Source organism: Malaclemys terrapin, chromosome 5, assembly GCF_027887155.1.
Source record: "Malaclemys terrapin pileata isolate rMalTer1 chromosome 5, rMalTer1.hap1, whole genome shotgun sequence".
Taxonomy (NCBI): Eukaryota; Metazoa; Chordata; order Testudines; family Emydidae; genus Malaclemys; species Malaclemys terrapin.
This window is the reverse complement of record NC_071509.1, coordinates 53584062-53608096: the sequence shown is the minus strand read 5'-3', so window position 1 is coordinate 53608096 and position 24035 is coordinate 53584062. Positions and strand designations below refer to the sequence as shown.

Below are 24035 nucleotides of genomic sequence, written 5' to 3'. Positions count from 1 at the left end.
TTCTAAGTACATGTACACAGTAAAGTGCAACGTAAGCTGAACTTAATACCTAAGAATCTACTAGTCATCACTTACTTGATCGAGAGCTTAATTTCCATGCTATTTATTGAATAAAGCACAGAAGTACTGAAAATGTCCTCAACTTGCTGCACACAGACTTATATTCCTCTTAGAGCATAGCGATTAAATGAGCTATTGCTTGATTCCTCAGAGCAGAACCCTCCAAACCCAATTATCATTGTTAGAAAGATCTATCTTGTCCCAGGAGTTCTTGGTCTCAGGATTTATTTATTTATTTTTTTAAAAAACAGTCTTCTTCCTTCTAGAAGCTAACTACTCTTTAAATAACTGTCTTGCCTAAAATAGTAAAGTGACAAACTAAGAGAAATAAACTCTCTTCTATTAGCATGCATGATGGTCTATTTTGTGCATTTTCCTGCTCATTCTTAATAGAACAAAGAACAAAATCTTAAACACAAAGCACCAAGAGATAAAACTTGGTTTGGGTTTCTGGTACTTTATAGTACTATACAAAGCTTTGTGATGCCATAGTAACAAAAATATATATTTAATCAAGGTGTAAGAATAGTCACCTTTCAATGAGAAATTCTATACAACATTCTAAGTACATTTCATAATGTTTTGATCTGTAGTAGGAAAATAATCCTTGTATCCTTTAAATGCAGATTCAACGCCTCGGACTTGAATGGGAGTTGGATCAGATCCATAACAACAGAGCAAATTACAGTACTTACTTACCTTAGCTTCCCCAATTTCCTTATCTGCAGTCTCAAGCACAATTTCTTTGTGTCTTTCCAACTGCTGTGCCAAATGGTCTATCTCACTCAGTTCTTGGCATAGTTCTTCATTTTTATTGCTTAAATGAACCACTTCAGTAGTGACATTTTGTTTGGTGTCCAAAAGGTCTTGTATGCGATTTTCAAGCTCTCTGTTTGTTTGCTGAAGATATTCAACCTATGATGTATTTATAATTAAAACAGTAATATTAAATACAAAATTGTCAAATACTATTAAAGATGATAGTAGAATACCTCTTCCACTGCTTCTGAATCACTATACCTGCTTTACACATTAAAAACAAACAACATCTCTCCTTGTAAAAAATTACATTTTAAGAATAGGAAAAACTGCAATAAAAGTTGACATAAAAAAAAAAAGATTAACATGGAGTTAAGGTTGTAGACACTCAGCAGTGCCTTGAGCTCCTTGTACCCTACCAGAACACGAGTTTAATTCCCCAAACCCAAATGCCGAGAAACCAAGAAGTGTGGAGTTAAGACCCACTATCACCTTTAAAAGAAGCTTAGGGCTAGTCTACACTAGAAGCACTACATCAGCACAGCTGCTCCACTATAGCGCGTCTGGTGAAGACACTCTATGGTGACAGGAGAGAGCTCTCCCATCGGCATAATAAATCCACTTCCATGAGATATGGTAGCTATGTTGGCTGGAGAAGCTCTCCTGCCGACATAGCACTGCCCACACCGGCGCTTAGGTCAGTATAACTTATGTCACTCACATCCCTGAGCGACGTAAGTGCTCGTGTAGATCTGACCTTAGTATTGTAATAAAAAGCACAAACATCAGAAAACTGGGAAGTGCATAGCCAAGCTAAGGGAGCTGGAGTACTGAGGTTGCAAGCCTGCATCATTCCTGAAGGACATTAATGGGTGAGCATCCATGTCTCCACATATTCACCCCTACCACAGCCTCGGGGGCATTAATGGATGGAGAATCTATGTTCCTCACAAGTCCCCACTTGCTCTCCTCTCCCCATTCCTACTATGAACCTTGACAACCCCAATACCTTTCCCCCCACCCAAGGTACTGAGGGGATATCACTACCTCCACATTCCTGACCTCCTTGAATTTCCGCCCATGTCACCTGTAGCCTAGGGAAGGAGTTTGCCCACCTGGAGAAAAAGGATGGGCCAGCCTGGGACTCTTGAGACCCAGGTTCGATTCGCTGCTCTGCCCTTGACTTCCTGTGTGCATGACCTCGGGCAAACCACTTTGGGTATATCTACACTTGGAGATAGGGGGTGTGATTCCTAGCTTGAGGAGACAGACTTGCACTAGCCCACATCAGGCTAGCATACTAAAAACAGAGTGTAGCCATGGCAACATGAGCTGTGGGAAGGGCTAGCTTCCTAGAGTATGTATGTAGGGTCTCCAATGGGCAAGTATTCAGGGTGGCTAGCCCATCGTGCTGTCACAGCATTTTTAGCATGCTCTCTCAATGAGGGCTAGCATAAGTATGTCTCCTCAGACTGGGAACCACACCCCATCTCAAAGTTGAAACATACCCTTAGTCTCTCTGTACCTCAGTTCCATATCTGTAAGCTGGGATAACGATACTTCTATTGTTCACAAGGATGTTGTGAAAATAAATAAAACAAACATTCTGAGGTGCTCAGATATTACAGTAATGGGGGCTATATAAGCTAACTAGATACACAGTTATCAGCAGTGCTTGCTCTAATAAGTCCCAGAGACTCATTAGACAAGCATTGCTAGTAGCTAGGGAAATGCGTTCCGTGGACCACTGGAGACATGAGGGGTGGGGGCAGTAAAGGGGAGTAGCAGTACAAGGGGAACAAAGCATGACCCATTGGTTCCCTTTATGTTATGGGGAACTAGAGTATCAGGGAACAGAGCAGAAATGGGGGGAGGGGATTAAATGGGGATATGTATGTCCCTATATAGATTCATTTCCCCAGACTTAGGGGGCTCCCTCGCTACAGGAGTCCTATAAAGCAGGAGCTGCAATCTCCACTCCATATTATCTCACTGTGCTATTACATTATGAATATGGGAAAATAATGCAACTTAAGACAAAATAAATGCTTCCTTTTAAGAGGTCTATTGCTGTGTTCGTTTTTCCCCTCAGTACCATTTTTAAAAATAAGTACAAAGGGTTTATAAAATTGACTTCAATGAGACAACACGCATGAGAAAAATTACCCACCTTCATGAGTGTTTGCAGGATTGCAGCCTAAATTACTCACTTCATTAATTTTGATCTTCAGTTAAACAATGTAAGCAATTTTCTACTTTTTAAACACATTTATTTTCAATTTTGGAATCTCAATTTTTCAGCATTCTTTAACAGTTACTATTTAAAGTTGCTAATTTTAATTTTAAAGTTTTTCTTGAGATACTTATTTCTATTTCCCAGTCAGAATTGCCTTTGCAGATTAATACTCCTGATACACATGCTATGAACATGTGAATGTTTAGGGGGAACTGCATAGCTCAAAGGCACCACTTTTCCAGATTCTTTGACCCTATAATGCCAAAGACGCAAGTGTATATGCAAAGACAATGTAGTTGAAGACTCAGAGTTAATTGTAAGTAACTTCTCTTTTCAGTGCACAGTTTCAGTCCCTCACACACAGAAAAAATATAAAGGACCAAACAAAAACTTTGATGTTTGGACTAATTTGAAAACAGTATACAGAAAGTTTACAGTTTGAACATAACAAAATGAAAGTTTCTAAACAGATGTCTTACCAAAATTTTTAGTAAGAAACTGAGACCTTTGGGTTATAAACTGAAACTATTCTAAACATAAACATTAAGTCATTTAAAAATAAACTGGTAACAAAAGACATGATGCAATTTTAAATTAAGCATCTTAAGCCGATCTTGTTTCTAACATAAAACATACTTTTTAAAAAGAGGAGCTACAAGTCATTTATAGGTTGCTAGTATTTCTAAATTTGACAAACGAATGTGCATAAATGTGTTACCTGCAAATTTAAATGGGCAATAAGCTTCTCGTTACTTTTACTTCTGGATTCCAAAGATATAACATCATGAGAGCGACCACCATCCAGTGCTAGTACTAGACGTTCTATCTCTCTATCTCTCAGTTCAACCTTTAGGGAGAAAATATTTATTCCTTTCAAGTGCTTAGTTATCTCCTAGCCAGCCTTAGAAAACCTCTACTATTTTTGTATACATTAAAGAGATTGAATTCAAAGTTGCTAGCCATTTGTTTGTCACAATAATAATAAATATTTAACTGGATGACATACTGTAAGAGGAAATCTGAAAATTTAAAATCTCTAGAACATTAAAGGCAGTGGCGTAGCTGGGAAACGCTACTGCTTACTTTATTATATTTATCGCTTTTAAGTTGAAAATATTCAATATTTTAAAAGAATATTTCCCCCTCCACCATTTTGTTCATCCCCATTTAAATTTATGTATTTATTTTTGGTAACAATACAAGAAAAACGACAGAGTGGTTTGTGTTCATTTAAAATTAAAAGAAATGAATCTGCGGTAAAAATTAAATTTGAGAAGTTGCTTGAAAAAAATATCCCGTCCAAATACATATCTTTAAAAGAGTAAATAATAGGCACAAAAAGGGAATAGAAAGCACATATGCAAAGTACAGCAAAGGCACAGATCTTAGAAATTCAGGAACACAAAATACAAAATACATACATGTTTTCAAAATCCAAAGCATGAGTTCAATCATGTCTTCATTACTAATGGTTATTATGATTGACATGTATAAATTGACCAAAAAAAAGTGTTTTTCAAGTGTATTCCCAATGTTAAATGTTTTCCCCAAGCACAAGCACATTCTCATTAAAAAAAGTAAAGAAGCTTACTAAACAAATTCAAAAGTGAAACATCTAAGTATTGACAGGTTTCAGAGTAGCAGCCGTGTTAGTCTGTTCTGCAAAAAGAACAGGAGTACTTGTGGCACCTTAGAGACTAACAAATTTATTTGAGCATAAGCTTCCGTGGGCTACAGCTCACTTCATCGGATGCATAGAATGGAACATATAGTAAGGAGATGTATATTAACTAATTAGCCTCTTAGAGTTGGTAGGGCAACTCCCACCTTTTCATGTTCTCTGTATGTGTGTATATACACATCTCCTTACTATATGTTCCATTCTATGCATCCGATGAAGTGGGCTGTAGCCCACGAAAGCTTATGCTCAAATAAATTTGTTAGTATCTAAGTATTGGTATTCCATAATGTGGCTTATAGATGTGCCATTGTGCTTTCTCAGGCACACTACCATACTGCCAGCTAATGCATACAAAGGGTACCTTTAACCAATACTTTGCATCAAATATGCTACATCAGTCAATTGTAAGCAGCATTGCTTAAACCAGTAGTTCTCAACCAGGGGTACACATACCTCTGGGAGTATCCAGCGGTCTTCCAGAGGGTACATCAATTCATCTAGATATTTGCATACTTTTACAACAAGCTACATAAAAAGCACTAGCAAAGTCCGTACAAACTAAAATTTCATACAGACAATGACTTGTTTATACTGCTCTATACGCTGAAATTAAAGTACAAAATTTATATTCCAAACTATTTATTTTATAATTATATGGAAAAATGAGAAAGTAAGCAATTTTTCAGTAATAGTGTGCTGTGACACTTTTATATTTCTATGGCTGATTTTGTAAGCAAATAGTTTTTAAGTGAGGTGAAACTTGGGGTACACAAGAGAAATTTGACTCCTGAAAGGGCCGGGGTACAATAGTCTGGAAAGATTGAGAGCCACTGGCTTTAACCGAATGAGGAATATTTTATGCATGAGTGCAAGTTATCAAAATTGCAGCCACACAACAGGCATAAACAGATTATAGTAATATATTGCTTATTTGGATAATGAAGGATTTTTGTCACCTCTAATATCCTGCACATTCCTTAGGGGGAAAAAAGAGGTTATAATTTGATTGTGTCAGGTGGCCAAGTCAATGATTCAGAAAATGGCAACAAGCTTCCTAAGGTCACTGATGCATTACTTCTGGTGCTCCTGTAGGTACTGTCCATTTTGTTTTATAGATATCCAGATTTGCTTGTCTCAGAGGAAAATGCATTAAGATCAGAGTTTAGAAATTATTTTAAAACCAGAAAATATCAAAAGGATTTTACTTTGTAAAGGTCCGACTTAACACTGTTCTTTCCTTCCTTCCTTCTACCCAATCTGATATTGGAAACTGATGTTTCCAAAGCTATTTGGGAAGAATCTCTGGTATCTCAGCTTGGAATAACAGAAGAACAGAATTTCAATATGAAAAGATTTCAAGATGCCCAGTACTTTGTTCTAAACTAAACAGTAACATGCATTCAAATTTCAACAAAGAATTTTATACAATCTTACCTGAACAAAAATAAAGTAAGGGGTAAGATCATTTGAATTACCGACCTTGTCTTGAATATTTTGAAAAGCAAACTAGGAAGGAAGAAAAATGCTGTGGCAAAGAGAAGGTGGGACTTTGACATGGGATAGTCTCATGTTTGGTGCACTGGTATGAAAAGGCCACAGTTGATGTAACTGGATGCAATACTCATCTAAGGACTGGAAAAAGACCAGAATTCCTGGTCAGGCCCCTATGTATGCAGGCAGGCAGGCAGGCAATGTACAGGAAATCCAAACCAAAAGACTGCTACATCTCTAACTCTCCAGACGACTAGCCTGGAAGGTAGGAACAGCAAAAGAAAATCAACTGCTGGGACTCAGACAAGACCAACCAAAAGCACTGGAAAGTACCTGGTTATAAGGAGTGGCAAGAAATCCAGATATATACTCAAGAGGAAAAAAGACTGCTTTCAGGGAGATTTTGAAACAGCCATGAATTGGTGTACCTTTGCAATGGAAGGGAGTTATTTTATCTGTTTAAGCTGCACTGTGCTCAAAGGAAAGACAATTAAGGGGCTGGGTTGGCTGGATCATGGTCTGGGCAGGAGGTGAAGGAAGTGGTTGTGGGAAAGGCAGTGGAGATTTCGGTTCCTGGATCTTTTGCCTGCCTTGTTTGTTTATGGCCTAAGGCTACAACTCTCAATACAGGGGAGAAAAGAGCTCACCATCACCTCCTTAGTACTAAGTACTGTTACAGGTTATATTTGTGACCCACAAGAAAATTCAAATTAAAAACACTTGCCTACAAGACTCTCCTGAGAGCAAGCAGCCAACAATTGTAGATTGAAACTTCTATTCCTCTATCACTACCTTTAAATCACTGACAAAGAAGGTCTCTGGAGAAGCTGGATACAGTTTTGCTAGCATTTCATCACAGACTGAAAATACCTCAGTTTCAGCTGGTGATAAACTCCATTAAGGGTTATTCAGGGTTATCAGGGAAGTTAAATTGGATAAAATATCAGAAAAAGTGTCAGATTCCAGTGTGATGTTTCTATCATTTATGACTGTATGCAATGACAGCCTTTGTATTTTGGGGAGGGCCTCAAACGATTTTGCTATTACTCTCCCACACCAGTAATCACATCACATTATTGCACAGGACTGGCATTAGAATTTTTGAAAGGACCATTAGAATGACTTTGGTATCCCTCTCTCCAAATTTTCAGGCTAACATCAAACTTCTCCGCTGTGGTAGAACTGAAGACCAGATATCAGAGGGGTAGCTGTGTTAGTCTGGATCTGTAAAAAGCAACAGAGAGTCCTGTGGCACCTTTAAGACTAACAGATGTATTGGAGCATAAGCTTTCGTGGGTGAATGCATCCGACGAAGTGAATGCATCCAGACTAACGGCTACCCCTCTGATACTTGACACCATGCAAGGCACTGCATTTAGCCGTATGGAATGGAAATCTATCATGAAGAAACTTGCACAAGTACAGACACATGCATCCGACGAAGTGGGCATTCACCCACGAAAGCTTATGCTCCAATACATCTGTTAGTCTTAAAGGTGCCACAGGACTCTCTGTTGCTTTTTGAAGACCAGATGATTATGATGGATAATGTGCATAGTGAGTATTTAAAAACATATATTAAGGGACAATTCTCCATATATTGTAGGGACTCGGGCTGCTAGGGCTCTCATTCACAAAGACTGGATACATACAGAGTAGGTGATTTTCTCTGTCTTTTCCCCAATTCAACTAGAAAACCCCAACTAGTCAACAATATTAATGTAACTTAATCACTCAAAATCCCATCATTTTCCCTAAAAATATTCAGTCTCCAGGGAAGCACAATACATAAAATTCATTAACCTAAAATCTGCGCTTTTCTTGCTTCTTCCCTTTCCTTATTAGTTCTTTACTTTTATCTACACACCATTTTGTTCTCATTTCTATCTTTGATCATTCTCTGTTTGGAAGGCAACATCTATCTTCCTCTTTTTCACATTTGCTCCCATTTTGCTGTCCACTGCCTTATTTCTTCCTGGGTTACACTGTCTCTACCACCCTCTCTAGAACCCAAGTATTCTCATCTCTGTCCTACATATTCCACCATGCTATCCACTGTCTCTTCAAGGTCCTCCCTCAGCTCCCTTTCTAATATTATACATTGCACTTAAGAGGTGCTTTTCAAACAAGTGATAATCACATGACTATCATTGTGGGGAAGGTTAGGATTATTACCTATATTTTACAAGCAGAGCAATTGAGGCAGAAAGCAAGTCAGTGTGGAATACAAACTTCCCCTGCTCCAAGACCCAAGCATAAATGACTAGATCTAGGTATCTCACACTAATGAGATACTTCTTGTGGCCTGAGGTCACTCTGACTCCTCAACAGAAGAGTTGGCTTAGCACAGGGGTGGGCAAACTTTTTGGCCTGAGGGCCACATCGGGTTTCTGAAATTGTATGGAGGGCCGGTTAGGGGAGGCTGTGCCTCCCCAAACAACCAGGCGTGGCCAGGCCCCCGCCCCTTTCTCGCCCCCTGACGGCGTCCCCAGGACTCCTGCCCCATCCGCCCCCTCACCCCGCTCCATCCACCCTCCCCCTGCTCTCTGTTCCCTGACTGCCCCTGGACCTCCCGCCCTGACTGCTCCCCACTGCCCCATCCAACCCCTCCTCTCATTCCTGACTGCCCCCCCAGGATCCCTGCCCCCATTCAACCCCCCTGTTCCCTGCCCTCTGACCGCCCCGACCCCTATCCACACCCCCGCCCCCTGACCACCACCCTGAACTCCCCTGCCCTCTATCCAAACCCCCTACTCTATGCCCCCTTACCGCGCTGCCTGGAGCACCGGTGGTTGGCAGCGCTACAGCCACACCACCCAGAGCACCAGGACAGGCAGCCGCACCGCCCGGCTGGAGCCAGCCATGCCACTGTGCAGCACAGAGCACCGGGTCAGGCCGCGGCTCTACAGCTGCGCTGCCCGGCAAGAGCTCGCAGCTCCGCCACCCAGAGCATTGCGTCGGTGGCACAGTGAGCTGAGGCTGTGGGGGAGGGGGAACAGCAGGTGAGGGGCCGGGAGCTAGCCTCCCGGGCCAGGAGCTCAGGGCCGGGCAGGAGGGTCCCGCGGACTGGATGTGGCCCGCGAGCCATAGTTTGCCCACTTTTGGCTTAGCAGCAGACAGCTGAAAGGCAGCAGACAGCTGAAAGGCAGCTTTCAGCAGCCCTAGAACAACAGACCTTACCCTCCCTTCAGAGCTACAAAATTATTTGGGGATCTCCCCCACTAAAAATTAAAGCAGGCATAACTGTGGTTTTCATGAATCACAAAGATCAGCTGTGGGTAGCTGTTTGGTGGGTTATAACCAGCACAAGAATTTTTTTGGGTGGAGGAGGGGAAACAGTGACAAACAATCAGCCCTAACAAGCTATTTTAACTGGTTTACATTCACAAGGCTTTCTCTGAAAAAAAGGCTTTGTTGGGGAGGGAGAGAGAAAAAGAGAGAAGGAATCAAGGCTAGTGGTGCGGGGAACAAGGTCACATGTTTTCTCACTATCAGAGAAAACATGGTGAAGGTAGAACTCCAAGACAAGATTTGAATTTACCCTAAAAAATTAACAAGAATTCATCAGTTTTAAAAGAAATCCACTTTTGGATGAGAAAACTAAAATCTTAATAACCAAGACCCAATTTAAGTAGAGTAGTAGATGTTATTAAACTATTTGGTTTCAAAATATTTGTAATTTTAAGTCTGCACATATACCCTGTTCCTGAGATTTTTTTTTAAAGCATCTGTTCCCCATTAATTTAAACTGAGGGCATGGCTACACTTGGCAGATGTAGAGCACTGTGAGTTAAACCCGCCTTCGGAGAGCGCAGTAGGGAAAGCGCTGCAGTCTGTCCACACTGACAGCTGCTTGTGAACTGGCGGGGCCACAATTGCAGCACTTGCAGCGGCATTAGGAGTGGTGCATTATGGGCAGCTATCCCAGCATGCAAGTGACTGCAACATGCTTTTCAAATGGGGTGGGGTGGGGTGGAGTGTGACAGGGAGTGTGTTGTGTGTATGTGGGGGGGAGAGAGAGTGAGTTTTTGGGGTGCTGAGAGCATGTCAGCATGCTGTCTTGTAAGTTCAGACAGCAGCAGACTTCCCACTCCCGCCTCTCTCTCTCTCTCACACACAGCATTCCACACTAATGGCTTGCATGCCGGCTGTCAGAAACGGAGCTTTGAAAGGGCATTTCCGCATTCCTACAGAAGTTCAAAACAATGACAAGAGCGGCCACTTGACTTAAGGGGATTATGGGACATTTCCGGAGGCCGATCAGAGCGCAGTAACGCAACATCTTGTTCACACTGACGTGCGGGCGTTGTACCCAAGGCGCAGCAAATGTTATTCCTCTCGCCAAGGTGGAGTACCAGCAGCGCTGTAGCTGCAGAATCAGAGTGCTCTACGTGCCTTGCCAGTGTGGATGGGGAGTGAGCTAGGGCGCCCGGAGCTCCTTTATTGCGCTGTAACTCACAAGTGTAGCCAAGCCCTAAGTCAATATTTTGTCATTTACTATAATCACCTTTTTTTTATTTACATATGTTTAAAAAGCCAATATTATTTATGTAAAAAGATATCCTACCTATCATTCCACATATGCAGAGTGCAAGTCTAAAAGTTGGTACTTTAGTCCAAAATAGGAATCTAATAAACCACATATGGACTAAAAAACTGCAAAGACAGTTTATCCTAACCAGATACATATTTTTTAAAAATAGTTTTCAAATAGGTATAGTCCAAACTTAACAAAAAAATTATCCTTAGGGTGTATATTTGTACATCAAAGTGATCCTGGAATGATTTGTGCTTGTATACATACATGAAAACCTGAATTTAAATGTCCATTAAATAACATATATTTAATGGAATCATTGATCCAAACAGAACATAAACAGTAGGAAAACATCTTTTAACATCTTTGCATTAGCAATTTCATCCAGAAGTGTAAAAACAAAACAGTATAGAATAGGAGTTGAAAAATATTACTAATTTATGGAACTCATTCTGACCATATTTGACACTTAATGCTTTTCCAGTAATGTAAAAATACAAATTATACACAGACTATTCCCAGTGTTACTGTGGCAAAAAACAAACAAACAAACAAAACCTTAAAGTGTTTATTCTACCTGTTTGCTATAATTTTTCACCCCACGTTCAGATATCTCCAGCTTTTCCTGCAATTCGGCTACTTCCAACTGAAGTTCATGAATTCTGAAATATATTTACAATATAGTGCATATGTCCAGATTGGTTTCATTCAGTAATTCAACACAAACATATTCTAGTGAGATGGAGTTTCAACAGTTTTCTATTAATATTTGCACCTTGCCCCCGCAAGAGATATATTGGACTAAACAGAAGAGTTACGGTCATGCATAATATAAGTACAGAGGCTTCAGTATGAAAAGTAGATGAGTTTTAACAGAAGAAAACCAGGAAGATATCAGAAAAGATTTTTTTAAATGACTAGAGCCTCATACAAGTTCAAGTTCCCAGGACAAACAAACATTCTTAATACATAAGCAGAAAAGGAAACAAACAAACAAACAAATATATATGACAAATATCTAAGATGAAACATCCTCTCCACAAAACACTGCCCTCTTGACTTCAATTCACAGTATTTGTACTAAAATTAATTTAAGGCACTATATTAGAATCTCAAGGGAAATGCTTTAAGACAATAAGCTGTTTATTAAATCTCCATTGCTAGTGTGTTATAGATTTGTAGTATTATACAGATAAGACAGAAAATATCATATTGCCTCTATATAAATCCATGCTACGCCCACATCTTGAATATTGCGTGCAGATCTTGTCACCCCATCTCAAAAATATATATTGGAATTGGAAAAGGTAGAGAAAAGGGCAACAGAAATGATTGGGAGTATGGAATAGCTTCCGTATGAGGAGAGATTAATAAGACTGGGACTTTTCAGCTGGGAAAAGAGACGACTAAGGGGGGGATAAGCTAGAGGTCTATAAAATCATGACTGGTGTGGAGCAAGTAAATAAGGAATTGTTATTTACTCCTTCTCATAACACAAGAACTAGAGGTCACCAAATGAAATTAATAGGCAGCAGGTTTAAACCAAACAAAAGGAAGTATTTCCTCACACAATGCACAGTCAACCTGTGGAACTCCTTGGCAGAGGATGTTGTGAAGGTCAAGACTATAAGAGGATTCAAAAAATGAACTAGATAAATTCATAGATGACAGGTCCATCAATGGCTATTAGTCAAGATAAGCGGAGATGTTATCCCTAATGTCTGAAGCTGGGAATGGGTGACAGGGGGATGGATCATTTGATGATTACCCGTTCTGTTCATTCCCTCTGAAACACCTGGCATTGGCCACTGTTGGAAGACAGGATACTGGTCTAGATGGACCATTGGTCTGATCCTGTATTGCCATTCTTATGTCATACACAGAAATTAAGAATGAAGAAATGTAACCTTTATCTTTTCCTAGAGAAATTGATTTCTCTGGTGTCATTACCACAGACATACATGAATGACTAAATCTCCATGCACTTAGAGGTTCTTCTTGGCAAAAAAAATCTAGAAGGGCTATAGAGTAGCAAATCAAGTGAATGTGTGATTGGTGCTGCAAAGCTTCATAGCAATGAGACATGAAATGCTATATGATGTCAAAGATTAAAGAATGATGAGAAAAACATTGTTACAATAGCAAATATATATTACCAACATTTCAACATTTTGAAAAAAATCTTTAAGTCACCTGTTATCAGCCACTTGAAGAAGATCTGCAACATAGGGGTCATCTGGCTGAGGAATTGGATAGGTGCTGACTCCTGAAGGAGGGACAGGTTGATCAATCTGCATGAGTTGACGCCTGAATGGAATGTTTCTTTTCCTGCCACCTAAAAATCCACAAATGTTTATTACTTGAAATTGAAGTAAAAGAGGATATTATATTTTCATCTGAAGTGAAGTATTCAATAGCTTCTGAATTGGCATGTTCCCTCTTTTCATCACAGAGAAGCGCCCATGAATAGAAGTCATACATTCTTGACAACATCCTTAATAAAATACTACACATTAATTTTGTCTAATTCCAATTGCCTCTACTTTCTACAACACAAACTGTAGAACTTGTTACTGTTTCACCAACCCTCGCCCTCTCAACTAAGCAGTGGCTACAAGGACAAGAGCTCCTAGTAACAACATTACTGAGAAAATGTTTAAACAACACTTTACATAACTTTCAGATTCTGTTATTTCTATTTGTAATATTTTCAAACAGACAAATCTCAATAGTCATCATGTAATATATGCAGTGTTGTTGTAGCTATGGTGGTCCCAGGATATTAGAGAGACAAGGTGGGTGAGGTAATATCTTTTACTAGATCAATTTCTGTTGGTGAGAGAGATGTGTTTGTGAGCTACACAGAGCTCTTCTTAAAGACAGAAGTAGGTCCAGAAAAGATATTACCCTATCATGTAATAATGCAAACAGAGTTCACTGACATGCAATTCCAAATTTAGTGGATTTAGCAGAGAATCCAGTGACTGGGTTTAAAAATGCCAGCGTTGCCTTACAGAGAAACATTAAGACAAATTAAACCCCCATTCAATAGTGAGATCAACAAATGATATGATAAATTTTCATTAACACAATAAAAATGAATAGAAGCTGCACAACATGCAACATACTGGCCCACATTTTATTCTCCTCCTCCTCACTTTCTGCCTTTGCTGTACATTTCAGTGTAAAAGATATGGCAATTTCCTGCAACATCTTGGACAAAATTTTATTGAATTAAGTGTAAGTATCTATGGCATCTATCATACTAAACAAAAAAGGTAATGTATTATTATGGGCTGGAATTCCATGTAACCTCTCTGAGGGATGACTACAAAGTAGAGTCCTGCAACGGACTATTTTTTTAATCCCATACCCATCCTGCCCCACAATACCCACTCCGACTCACTCCAGCATTGTTTCTTGCATTTTTATCTCACTTCTACCCACAAAAACTTAGATCCCGCAAATCCCACAAAAGAGACAGATTCCCCCATGATACTAAAACAGACAAAACTAGGGCTGTTGAATAATCACAGTTAACTCAAAAAATTTTATCGTGATTAATCGCAGTTTTAAATCACACTCAAACAATAGAATACCAACTGAAATTTATTAAATACACCTCTACCCTGATATAACACTGTCCTTGGGAGCCAAAAAAATCTTACCGCGTTATAGGTGAAACCGCATTATATTGAACTTGCTTTGATCTGCCGGAGTGCGCAGCCCCACCTCCCCGGAGCACTGCTTTAACGCGTTATATCCGAATTCATGTTATATCATGTCGCGTTATATCAGGGTAGAGGTGTATTTTGGATTTTTTTTAACATTTTCATATATATTGTATTGTGTTGTAATTGAAATCAAAGTGTATATTATTTTTTATTACAAATATTTGCACTGAAAAAATGATAAACAGAATAGTATTTTTCAATTCACCTCATACAAGTACTGTAGTGCAATCTCTTCGTCGTGAAAGTGCAAATTACAAATGTAGATTTTTTGTTTTGTTACATGACTGCACTCAAAAACAAAACAATGTAAAACTTTAGAGCCTACAAGTCCACTCAGTCCTACTTCTTCTTCAGCCAATTGCTAAGACAAACAAGTTTGTTTACATTTAAGGGAGATAATGTCACCTGAAAGTGAGAACAGGCATTTGCACGGCACTTTTGTAGCCGCCATTGTAAGGTATTTATATGCCAGATATGCTAAACATTCATATGCCCCTTCATGCTTGGGCCACTATTCCAGAGGACATGCTTCCATGCTAATGATGTTCATTAAAAAAATAATGCGTTACAAAGAGTTCAGTCACAAATTAAAGTATGTGCCCTGCTCTGTTTTACTCACATTCTGCCATATATTTCATGTTATAGCAGTCTTGGATGATGACCCAGCATATTGTTCTTTTTAAGAACACTTTCATTGCCAACACAAAGAAGGTACCAATGTGAGATTTCTAAAGATAGCTACAGCACTCGACCCACAGTTTAAGAATCTGAAGTGCCTTCCACAATGAGAGGGACAAAGCATGGAGAATGCTTTCAGAAGTCTTAAAAGAACAACACTCCGATGCGGAAACTACAGAACCCGAACCACCAAAAAAGAAAATCAACCTTCTGCCGATAGCATCTGACGCAGATAATGAAAATGAACATGAGTCGGTCCACACTACTTTGGATTGTTATTGAGCAGAATCCATCATCAACATGGATGCACGTCCCCTGGAATGGTGGTTGAAGCATGAAGGGGCATATGAATCTTTAGCTCATCTGGCATGTAAATATCTTGCAACGCTGGCTACAATAGTGCCATGTGAATGCCTGTTCTTACTTTCAGGTGACATTGTAAATAAGAAGAGGGCAGCATTATCTACTGCAAATGTAAACAAACTTGTTGTCTGAGCGATTGGCTGAACAAGAAGTGAGTGGACTTGCAGGCTCTAAAATTTTACATTGTTTTATTTTTGTACATAATTCTACATTTGTAAGTTAACTTTCATTATAAAGAGATTGCACTACAGTATTTGTATTAGGGGAATTGAAAAATACTATTTGTTTATTTATTTATTTTTTTTTTACAGTGCAAATAGTTGTAATCAAAAATAAAGATAAAGTGCACTGTACACTTTGTATCCTGTGTTGTAATTTAAAATCAATATATTTAAAAATGTAGCAAACATCCCAAAATATTTAAATAAATAGTATTCTATTATTAACAGTGCGATTAATTGCGTGATTAATTTTTTAATCGCGCGATAAATCGTGATTAATTTTTTTAATTGCTTGACAGCCCTAAAAACAACAGTTGGTTAATATAAATATATATTTAACAAATTATCATAGTCTGTTTTTTTTTGCTCACCCAATCCTGCCTGCAACAAAGTACATTTTATCTGCTCCTGCTATTATGGCAGCAGGTCCTGCAGGATCCCAGTCCCAATGCAGGGCTCTACTACACAGCAATGAAAGCCCAGGCTCAAGCCTGACCCCGTGTGTCCACACACCAATTGTGCTAACCCAGGGCTTGAACCTACGGTTTCAGGTCCCTGCAGGGCTGGAGAGTCTGAGCCCACGTTAAACTGGGACCTAAGGTCCAAGCCCTACTGCTTTTCTGTGTGCAGGCAGCCCCAGCTTAATTCAGGTTCTGGAAGTCCTCTGGAAATATCCCAGAGTTCCTGCTCCCAGAGAAGCAGTGCTGCAGGCAGCCAGGGCAGCAACTGGAAGCACCATTACTGCCTGGCTGAGCGTACTCCCCCTTCCTGCTCCAACTGCAGTGGCATCAACTCTGGCTCCTCTTCCTCTTTGCTGCTGTGCAGAGCTTGCCTGGAACACGGAGCAAAGTTGCCAGGTGGGAGGCGGCTCCCAGGATGTTGGGAGTCATCCCTCCCCTGGCTGTGCTGAGTGGGAAGCCCTGCATTTCCCCCTCCCTCCCGCTTGGTCCCTGCTCTGCTCTCTTCACCCCCCACCCTGTGCCTTCACGTTCAGGGGCACCCAGTCTGGGTGCGCTGTGAGGACGGTGAGTGGGAGCCAGCCCCAAAACCTCTCTGCAGCCTCCCAGGGATCCCTTATTCTTGCTTCCCAAGGTGCAGCAGAGGCAGGGATAAGGTATCCACAGGACATACTGCTTTGACTGAAGCAAAAAATGAATCCAGCTTAATGGAGAAAAAAGGAATTAAAAAGATGATGGCATTTTGCCAGCTGGTTAGCAACATCTGGTTAGTATTCAGATGCTTCAGTGGCAGCTAATCCTGCTCTGAACTGGATTAATTTTTAGGTTTAAAATATAGTTGCCATAGTTCACACAGAGCCTGGATTTTGGCACTCGTGAAGCATATAAAAGGAGGACTAGAAAGTGGAGCTGAGTGACTCAGTTACATGACTTTACCATTCCCACCTGGATCACTGTGGGTTCAATACTTTATTTGAATAAAAACACCAGCTTTTCTATCCAGGCTAAATTTATATTTAATACATTTGAACCAACCGTCCCCCTGCCCCAAGCACTTTGGCCAATAAGCAGTAAGAATATAAGATGGCAAAAAGTAAAGTAAGAATACTATTTAAAGAAATGCAGTTTTCTTTAGCTCAGGAGAGTGAGCTGTCGGCGACATTTCTCAACCCCATATAGATTAAACATATGATCAAATCCTGCTAGCCCCCAGCTCCCTGCCCCTTACTGCGCTGCCTGGAGCTCCGGTGGCTGGCGGTGCTACAGCCACGCACCGCACAGCACAGAGCACCGGATCAGGCCGGGCTCTGCGGTGGCACTGCCCCAGGAGCTTGCAGCCGGCGGCAGAGTGAGCTGAGGCTGTGGGGGGTGGGGGAACAGCAGGGGAGGAGCCGGGGACTAGCCTCCCAGGCCAGGAGCTCAGGGGCCGGGCAGGAGGGTCTCACGGGCCAGATGTGGCCCGTGGGCCGTAGTTTGCCCACCTCTGCATTAGATGGTAGTTCAATATAAAGTCTTCTCAAACTGCAGTCATTCTACTGAGACAGTCACCAAATGAGCTAATTATACAGTGTATGTACTCATGTACTCCTTATGGGCACCTAAAATCCCACAATTAGGAAACAAGGAGGGCAGTAGAATTTTCCCCCAGTACAACACATTAATAGCACAAGAATGTTGATACTGGGGGCAGAAGACACTAGGCACTCTGGGATAGGGTTACTTTGACTTGGGTCTGTGTACTGCAGTGTGGATGCCAGAGCCCAAGGTTCAAACATGGATCAGAAAATCCTTAACCTAGAGTTAAAATGCACTGTAGATGCTCAAGCCCAGGGTTCCCTGAAATGGGTCAGCTAGCTTGAGTCCCACTAACCTTAGGCTTACATTGCAATGTAATGTTATGGGGAGATGTGATGTGAGGCCTGAATGATCGAAGGACTATACTGAACAATATGCCAGATAAGAAGGGACTTTTGGGACAAACCTGCGAAGTGACTAGAGAGAGGTTAATGCAAATTCCTCATCTCCAGTTAGTGTAGCTTCAAAAGACTGAGTGTTTTCCTGTGAGGAGTAAGCAATTGTCTGCTGATCACCTGTTACATGAGGCCAAGCTCAAAGGTCCAAACTGTATAAAGGAAAGACTGAACTATTCCTGCTTGTTCTGGTTCTGAATCTAGGACCATGTCTACAATAGCAAGCTTACAGCGGCACAGCTATACCAATGCAGCTATTTTGCTGTGAGATTGCTCGTGTGGCTGCTCTATGCCAACAGGAGGGACCTCTCCCGTCAACATAGTAAAACCACCTCAATGAGCGGCGATAGCTATATTGGCGGGAGAAGCTCTCCCACCAACAAAGCACTGTGCACGCTACCACTTATGCTGGCAAAACATATGGTGCTTAGGGCATAGGCGCTGACTCCATGGGTGCTCCAGGGCTGGAGCACCCATGTGAAAAAAAAAAATGATGGGTGCTGAGCACCCACCGGCAGACCCCCTACCAGCACCTCCCCATCCCCCCAAATCAGTGCCTCCCACTCCCTCCTAGCGCCTCCCGCCTGCCATAGATCAGCTGTTTCGCGGCGTCAGGAGGCACTGGGGGGATGGGGAGGAGGGAGGAGGAGCGAGGGCACAGAGTGCTCGGGGGAGGAACTGAGCGGGGAAGGGGTAGGAATGGGAAGAAGCAGGGCGGGGTAGGTTTGTATTGTTTTTAATATGTTTGCTCTGTAATGCTTTCACCTTAACAATAAGCATGCTTGCTTATAAATAGCTGTGTGGTAATTTATAACTGTGGGCCATTATGCTGTTTACAGCCTTCAAAAAGTGCAGACGATGGGGCTTGCTGGGAATACCACAGTGTAGGCAGGGAACTGTGCCACCTGGAAAAACACCCTGTCAGGAGGGAGAGAGACATGGCTCTCTATCCAAGACACATGATGGCTGAGAAGCTGGAAGCCTAAAAGAAGCTAAGAGAAGCTGGGTGCTCTTAGCAATCCTGGAGGTGGGACTACAGGTGCAGTTGCCCTGCACTGTATCACTAAACATACCAAAATTATACGTTTGACATATGCTTTGACACTAATGGATGTCACATTGAGAAAAATTAAGATTGCCTGTATGAAAGAATAATTTCCACGGTCAGAATATTATGGAGCAACAAGAATCCTGGGATTCACCAGCTATCATATGATCATATAAGCATGGAATTGCAGACCAGTGCAAGTTTCTACAGCTACACAAGAGCCATAGAACTCTTATTGCTACAAAAATACACCTTGAGTGATGCTATGTTAAAAGGTTGCAGCTAAAAAATAAACCACCATAAACAAAGCTATGAGATAATGTTTCTGTAGTAAAAAGGCGTTCAGTATAGGATTGAAGGAATCCTTCCAGTAATTCTGAAAGATGAGCGAGAGAATCACACCTGAAAATTTTGTGCAAATTCCCCAGCAGCAAAATTAAAATCAAGAGAATTGATTGGATTTTGACAGCTTCGTTCATTGTGTCTTTACAAAGCCACTGGAAAGTTTTTCAGAAATGCAGAAGAGAGTCTAAATTAGGAATTAATTAGCAGTAGAAGACAAAACACAGTGGGGAGAGATAAAACAGAAGGGAGGCTGAAAAAGTGATCTAGTAGTAGTGCATCAGCATTTGCAAATAACTTTCACATCTTCCTAGGGAAGCATGGGCTAGGATTTCTGCTTCTCCAGCACTCTCAGCACTTGACAAAAGGGATTCCTTGTGTCACTCTAGTGACCAACTCTGGCCAAATGATGTGTCACTCCTGTTCAGTAAACAACCTGTCTCTCCTTAAAATACGCCTTTTAGTGAGATGGCCACCACTTATCTATGTCCTACTAGCAGCAAAGCTCTGAATTAAAAAAAAATATATATATATATATATATTAAAATGTCAAAAGGATAAACAAAACAACATTTAGGATATACTTCATGTGACTAAACTTACCTCCTCATTGTTTACTGATGCCTCTTTCCTTACCCTTCCTTCCACCCATAACGCCAAATGGTCTGTCATTAATTTCATTACCTTATCAATCTAATTTATATTACAGATGCTTTAAGCAATCTTGGATATTTGCTTGTAAATTAAAGAGCCATGTGCACCAACAGTTTTTTTTATATTGTATTATATTAATAAAAAATATGAGGGACAGCACTGACTAGTTTCAGAGGCAGTAACCACTAGTTCTACTAACCAGAAGATTAAATATGATGTATGATCTTTGTGCATGGAATAGGGGTAATTGCAGCAGACTCTTGAGCAGGAAAATGAGAGGGGAAAGAAAGGAGTAAAGCCACAGACATAAAAGAACAGTACAATGGGTCATCAAGTAAGAAATTAACAAAAATCCCAAGGGAGGAGCATGAATGCATGGAGGTGAAAAAGAGTAGAAGATAGCTTAATGTTGGCTAAATTGCACATGGGTTTCTTTCAGATGCAAATAGTGGATGGGTAACCAAAAGAACTCAGAAGTAAAACCTTAAATGTTGCAGTTCCCCACGAACATTTCCCCATTTGAAAGAATGTGGGAAAGGAAGTGAAAGAGAGAAGTTACCCTAACAAGTGAAATTAAACACTAGCACATGTTCATTTATCAGAGAGACCTGCAGAGAGAGACTACTTTAAGTTCTTTGAGTTCCCAGAGGGCTAGATGCTTGGTCCGGTATGATTGTTTAGTACTGGGGTGGAAAACTGACTTCAGCTGCAAAAGCCAAAGTTCGTCTTCACTACCCGCCCTATCGGCGGGTAGCAATCGATTTATCCAGGATTGATATATTGCGTCTCGTTAAGACGCGATATATCGATCCCTGAATGCGCTCATCGTCGACTCCGGAACTCCACCAGAGCGAGCAGCGGTAGCGCAGTTGATGGGGGAGCCGCGGCCGTCAATCCCGCGTGGTGTGGACCCCAGGTAATTCGATCTAAGATACTTCGACTTCAGCTACGCTATTCGCGTAGCTGAAGTTGCGTATCTTAGATCAATCCCCTCCCCCCAGTGTAGACCAGGGGTAAGTAAGTGGCTCAGAGAGGATCAACCAGATGCAAGGATGATGATACTGAAACTGTACAGCCAAAGTAGGTTCTCATGTTACACACACCCATCTTGCTATCAGCATACCAGTGAAAGGCAGGGGAGAGGCATGATTACTAAAAACAAGGAGGCTGCATTTAGAAGCCACTATATTACTCTGATTTTGAACTAAGTTTACAACCCTTTGTGGCTGTTACAGGACAGCAGCCTTCAGACTGCTCTAACGGGTTAACTAACATGATGCTGACCATTACTGTGAAGTCAATATAGACAGGGACAAATCATATTATCCACGACCAACTGTACAATGTTAAAGACAAACTACTGAGACATGGGTTTACCCATGACCAGCTGACAGTGTTAAATATGATTTGCCATTGGTAGCAGAGTCACGGTCAAAATTATGTTGGTTAACATGATACCCTTTAAGATCATGTTCTAACTATGTAATTTTCCAGAGGCAACTCATCATCTTTCTTTGATAACAATATGTTACACAAGTCTTTCTTAAACATATGGAAAAGCAGACTTGCAGAGCAGAGAGCCAAAAGTTTAAGAAGATAATCCCAGCTTCTCATCCTTACCTAGAAAGTAGAACATCACAGTTTGGGAAAAGTAAGACTATCTAGGATTGCTTTATATGCAGTGGTCGTACCTGGAGTTTGTACTACTGCTTGTAGATTCTTCTCCTGAAGTTGCTGAATTTTTTCAGTCTTGGCTTTGTTATCTCGCTCTAATGATCGAATTTTATGTATATATTGATTATTCAGAAATTTCAAGTCAGCTGTCTCATGTTCAACCTTTCTTAATGTGGCCTTCAAGTCTAGAAAAAAACAAAACAATAGCTATCAATATTCTAATTGTACAAAAATATGCATAAAGGAGACATATGTCCTCATTTTCAAAAACATGACAATTATACGGAGGCTGATACTGTTATGTAGTTCTTTAGCTTTTTGCACAGTTGATGCAAATTTTCTCTTATTATTACGAATACGTTTTTCAGCTGCTAAAGTCTTACTTCATGTAAGTAACATCTGAGTTTTATTTACAGATTATTATTATTATTGTTATTTTTATTCAGTATAGACAGACTCCAGTGGAATGAGGTGGAGACTTCTAGTTCTGTCAAACTCTAGAACACAGGTCACGAGGGTGATGTGCAAAAGCAGCTTAAAGCTCAGCTTTGCCAATGATCTCAGTGATGCTCTGTGCAGACTCTTCCTCTTGAGTTGTGCTGCTCTAACTTATGCCAGGCTGCAACAGACACAAGGGCTCAGAAACATCCTGGCCACATCCTTTCTTGGCACCTTAAAGCCCAACAGATTTATTTGGGCATAAGCTTTCGTGGGTTAAAAAACCACTTCTTCAGATGCACGGAGTCCATTTGAAGAAGTGGGTTTTTTATCCACGAAAGCTTATGCCCAAATAAATCTGTTAGTCTTTAAGGTGCCACTGGACTCCTCGTTTTTGTGGATACAGACTAACATGGCTACCCCTCTGATCCTCTTTCTTCTAGCCATTAACTAATTATCCTTCTATGCCATGAATAGTAAGTGGCATAAGCAATTATTATGACTGCTCTGTGCCATCCGAATATCACCCTTAGACTGATTTGCTCCTCCTTTGAAAGGGTTAAGATGTCTTTATAGCCAGGACTATGCTGGTGGTGCAGCAAAGAAAACCATCACTGGCTCTTCATTCATAGTGAGGATAGTAATAAAAAAAGAAGAGATAAATATACTGGAATACTGCTTTTGCTGATTATATTTGTCATTGTGATACTATTGCACAAAAGAGAACAGACGCTTTAACTTTCTCTGTCAATATTAAGGATATAATTAAAATGTACTACCATCTTGACACTGCAGTTAATTTTATTAAAGGTGGTGGTAAAAGTATTATGATACTAATTTTTTGCAACAAATTTTTACTTTATCTGTGGAAGCTTTAGGAACACAACGAAAGTCCACTGACAATTGATTTTTAAATACAGCCCTAAAAGTAATAATCATTTTATATATATTATACAATTTAAGGGTATATTTTACTCTACTCTATTAATGTACGTGGTATTTGTTTTGATAGGTCTTTCTTACTCTAAGTTAATAAAGTCTTCCTGAAAATTTCAACATGAGGCTGTCAACTTCCAGACTAGAATGTGCCAGTGGCATGTTGTGTGTGTTCAAGACTGGAACAAGATCTATATTTTATGTGGGCAGAACAACTTACTCTGGAATTTACTTATGATAGTCATGGGCTAAAATGAAGTCTGACCTCAGGAATCTTCAATTTTAACTCAGTGTACTAAAAACACAAACTGGACATCTGTGGACATTATTTCCCATGAGCGTACTGAAAAAGTTTAAAACCTCTTCAGTATTGAAACACATAAAACAAGATCCAAGTTTTTCTTTCAATTTACAAAATGTTTATCTGCAAATTCTGGAGAGTTCATACTGTAATATTTAGCCCAGATACTTCTAAAATAATTCAGTGATAAACAATGAAGATCTGACATTATACTTATTTCCTTTCTGACCATTCATTAGTATGAAAAGCTCACAGATAAAAAAGTAAAGGCATTTATAGGATGAACATTGCTTATTTAAAGAACAGGAGTACTTATGGCACCTTAGAGACTAACAAATTTATTTGAGCATAAGCTTTCCTGGGCTACAGCCCACTTCTTCAGATGCAGAGAATGGAACATATAGTAAGAAATATATATACATACAGAGAACATGAAAAGGTGGAAGTAGCCATA

General features: G+C 40.4%; 1 protein-coding gene across 5 annotated transcripts in view; it reads right to left on the bottom strand.

Moving 5' to 3' along the window:
• Positions 1-24035, bottom strand: part of CEP135 (centrosomal protein 135) — a 90902-nt gene that overhangs the window by 55593 nt on the left and 11274 nt on the right. For all 5 annotated transcript variants that reach the window (XM_054028807.1, XM_054028806.1, XM_054028808.1 and 2 more), the window contains 5 exons: positions 21924-22091; positions 12958-13099; positions 11342-11426; positions 3774-3902; positions 760-975 (listed from right to left, as the gene is read on the bottom strand). In XM_054028807.1, coding sequence (XP_053884782.1) covers positions 760-975; positions 3774-3902; positions 11342-11426; positions 12958-13099; positions 21924-22091 — 740 coding nt within the window. The remainder of the gene's footprint in view (positions 1-759; positions 976-3773; positions 3903-11341; positions 11427-12957; positions 13100-21923; positions 22092-24035) is intronic.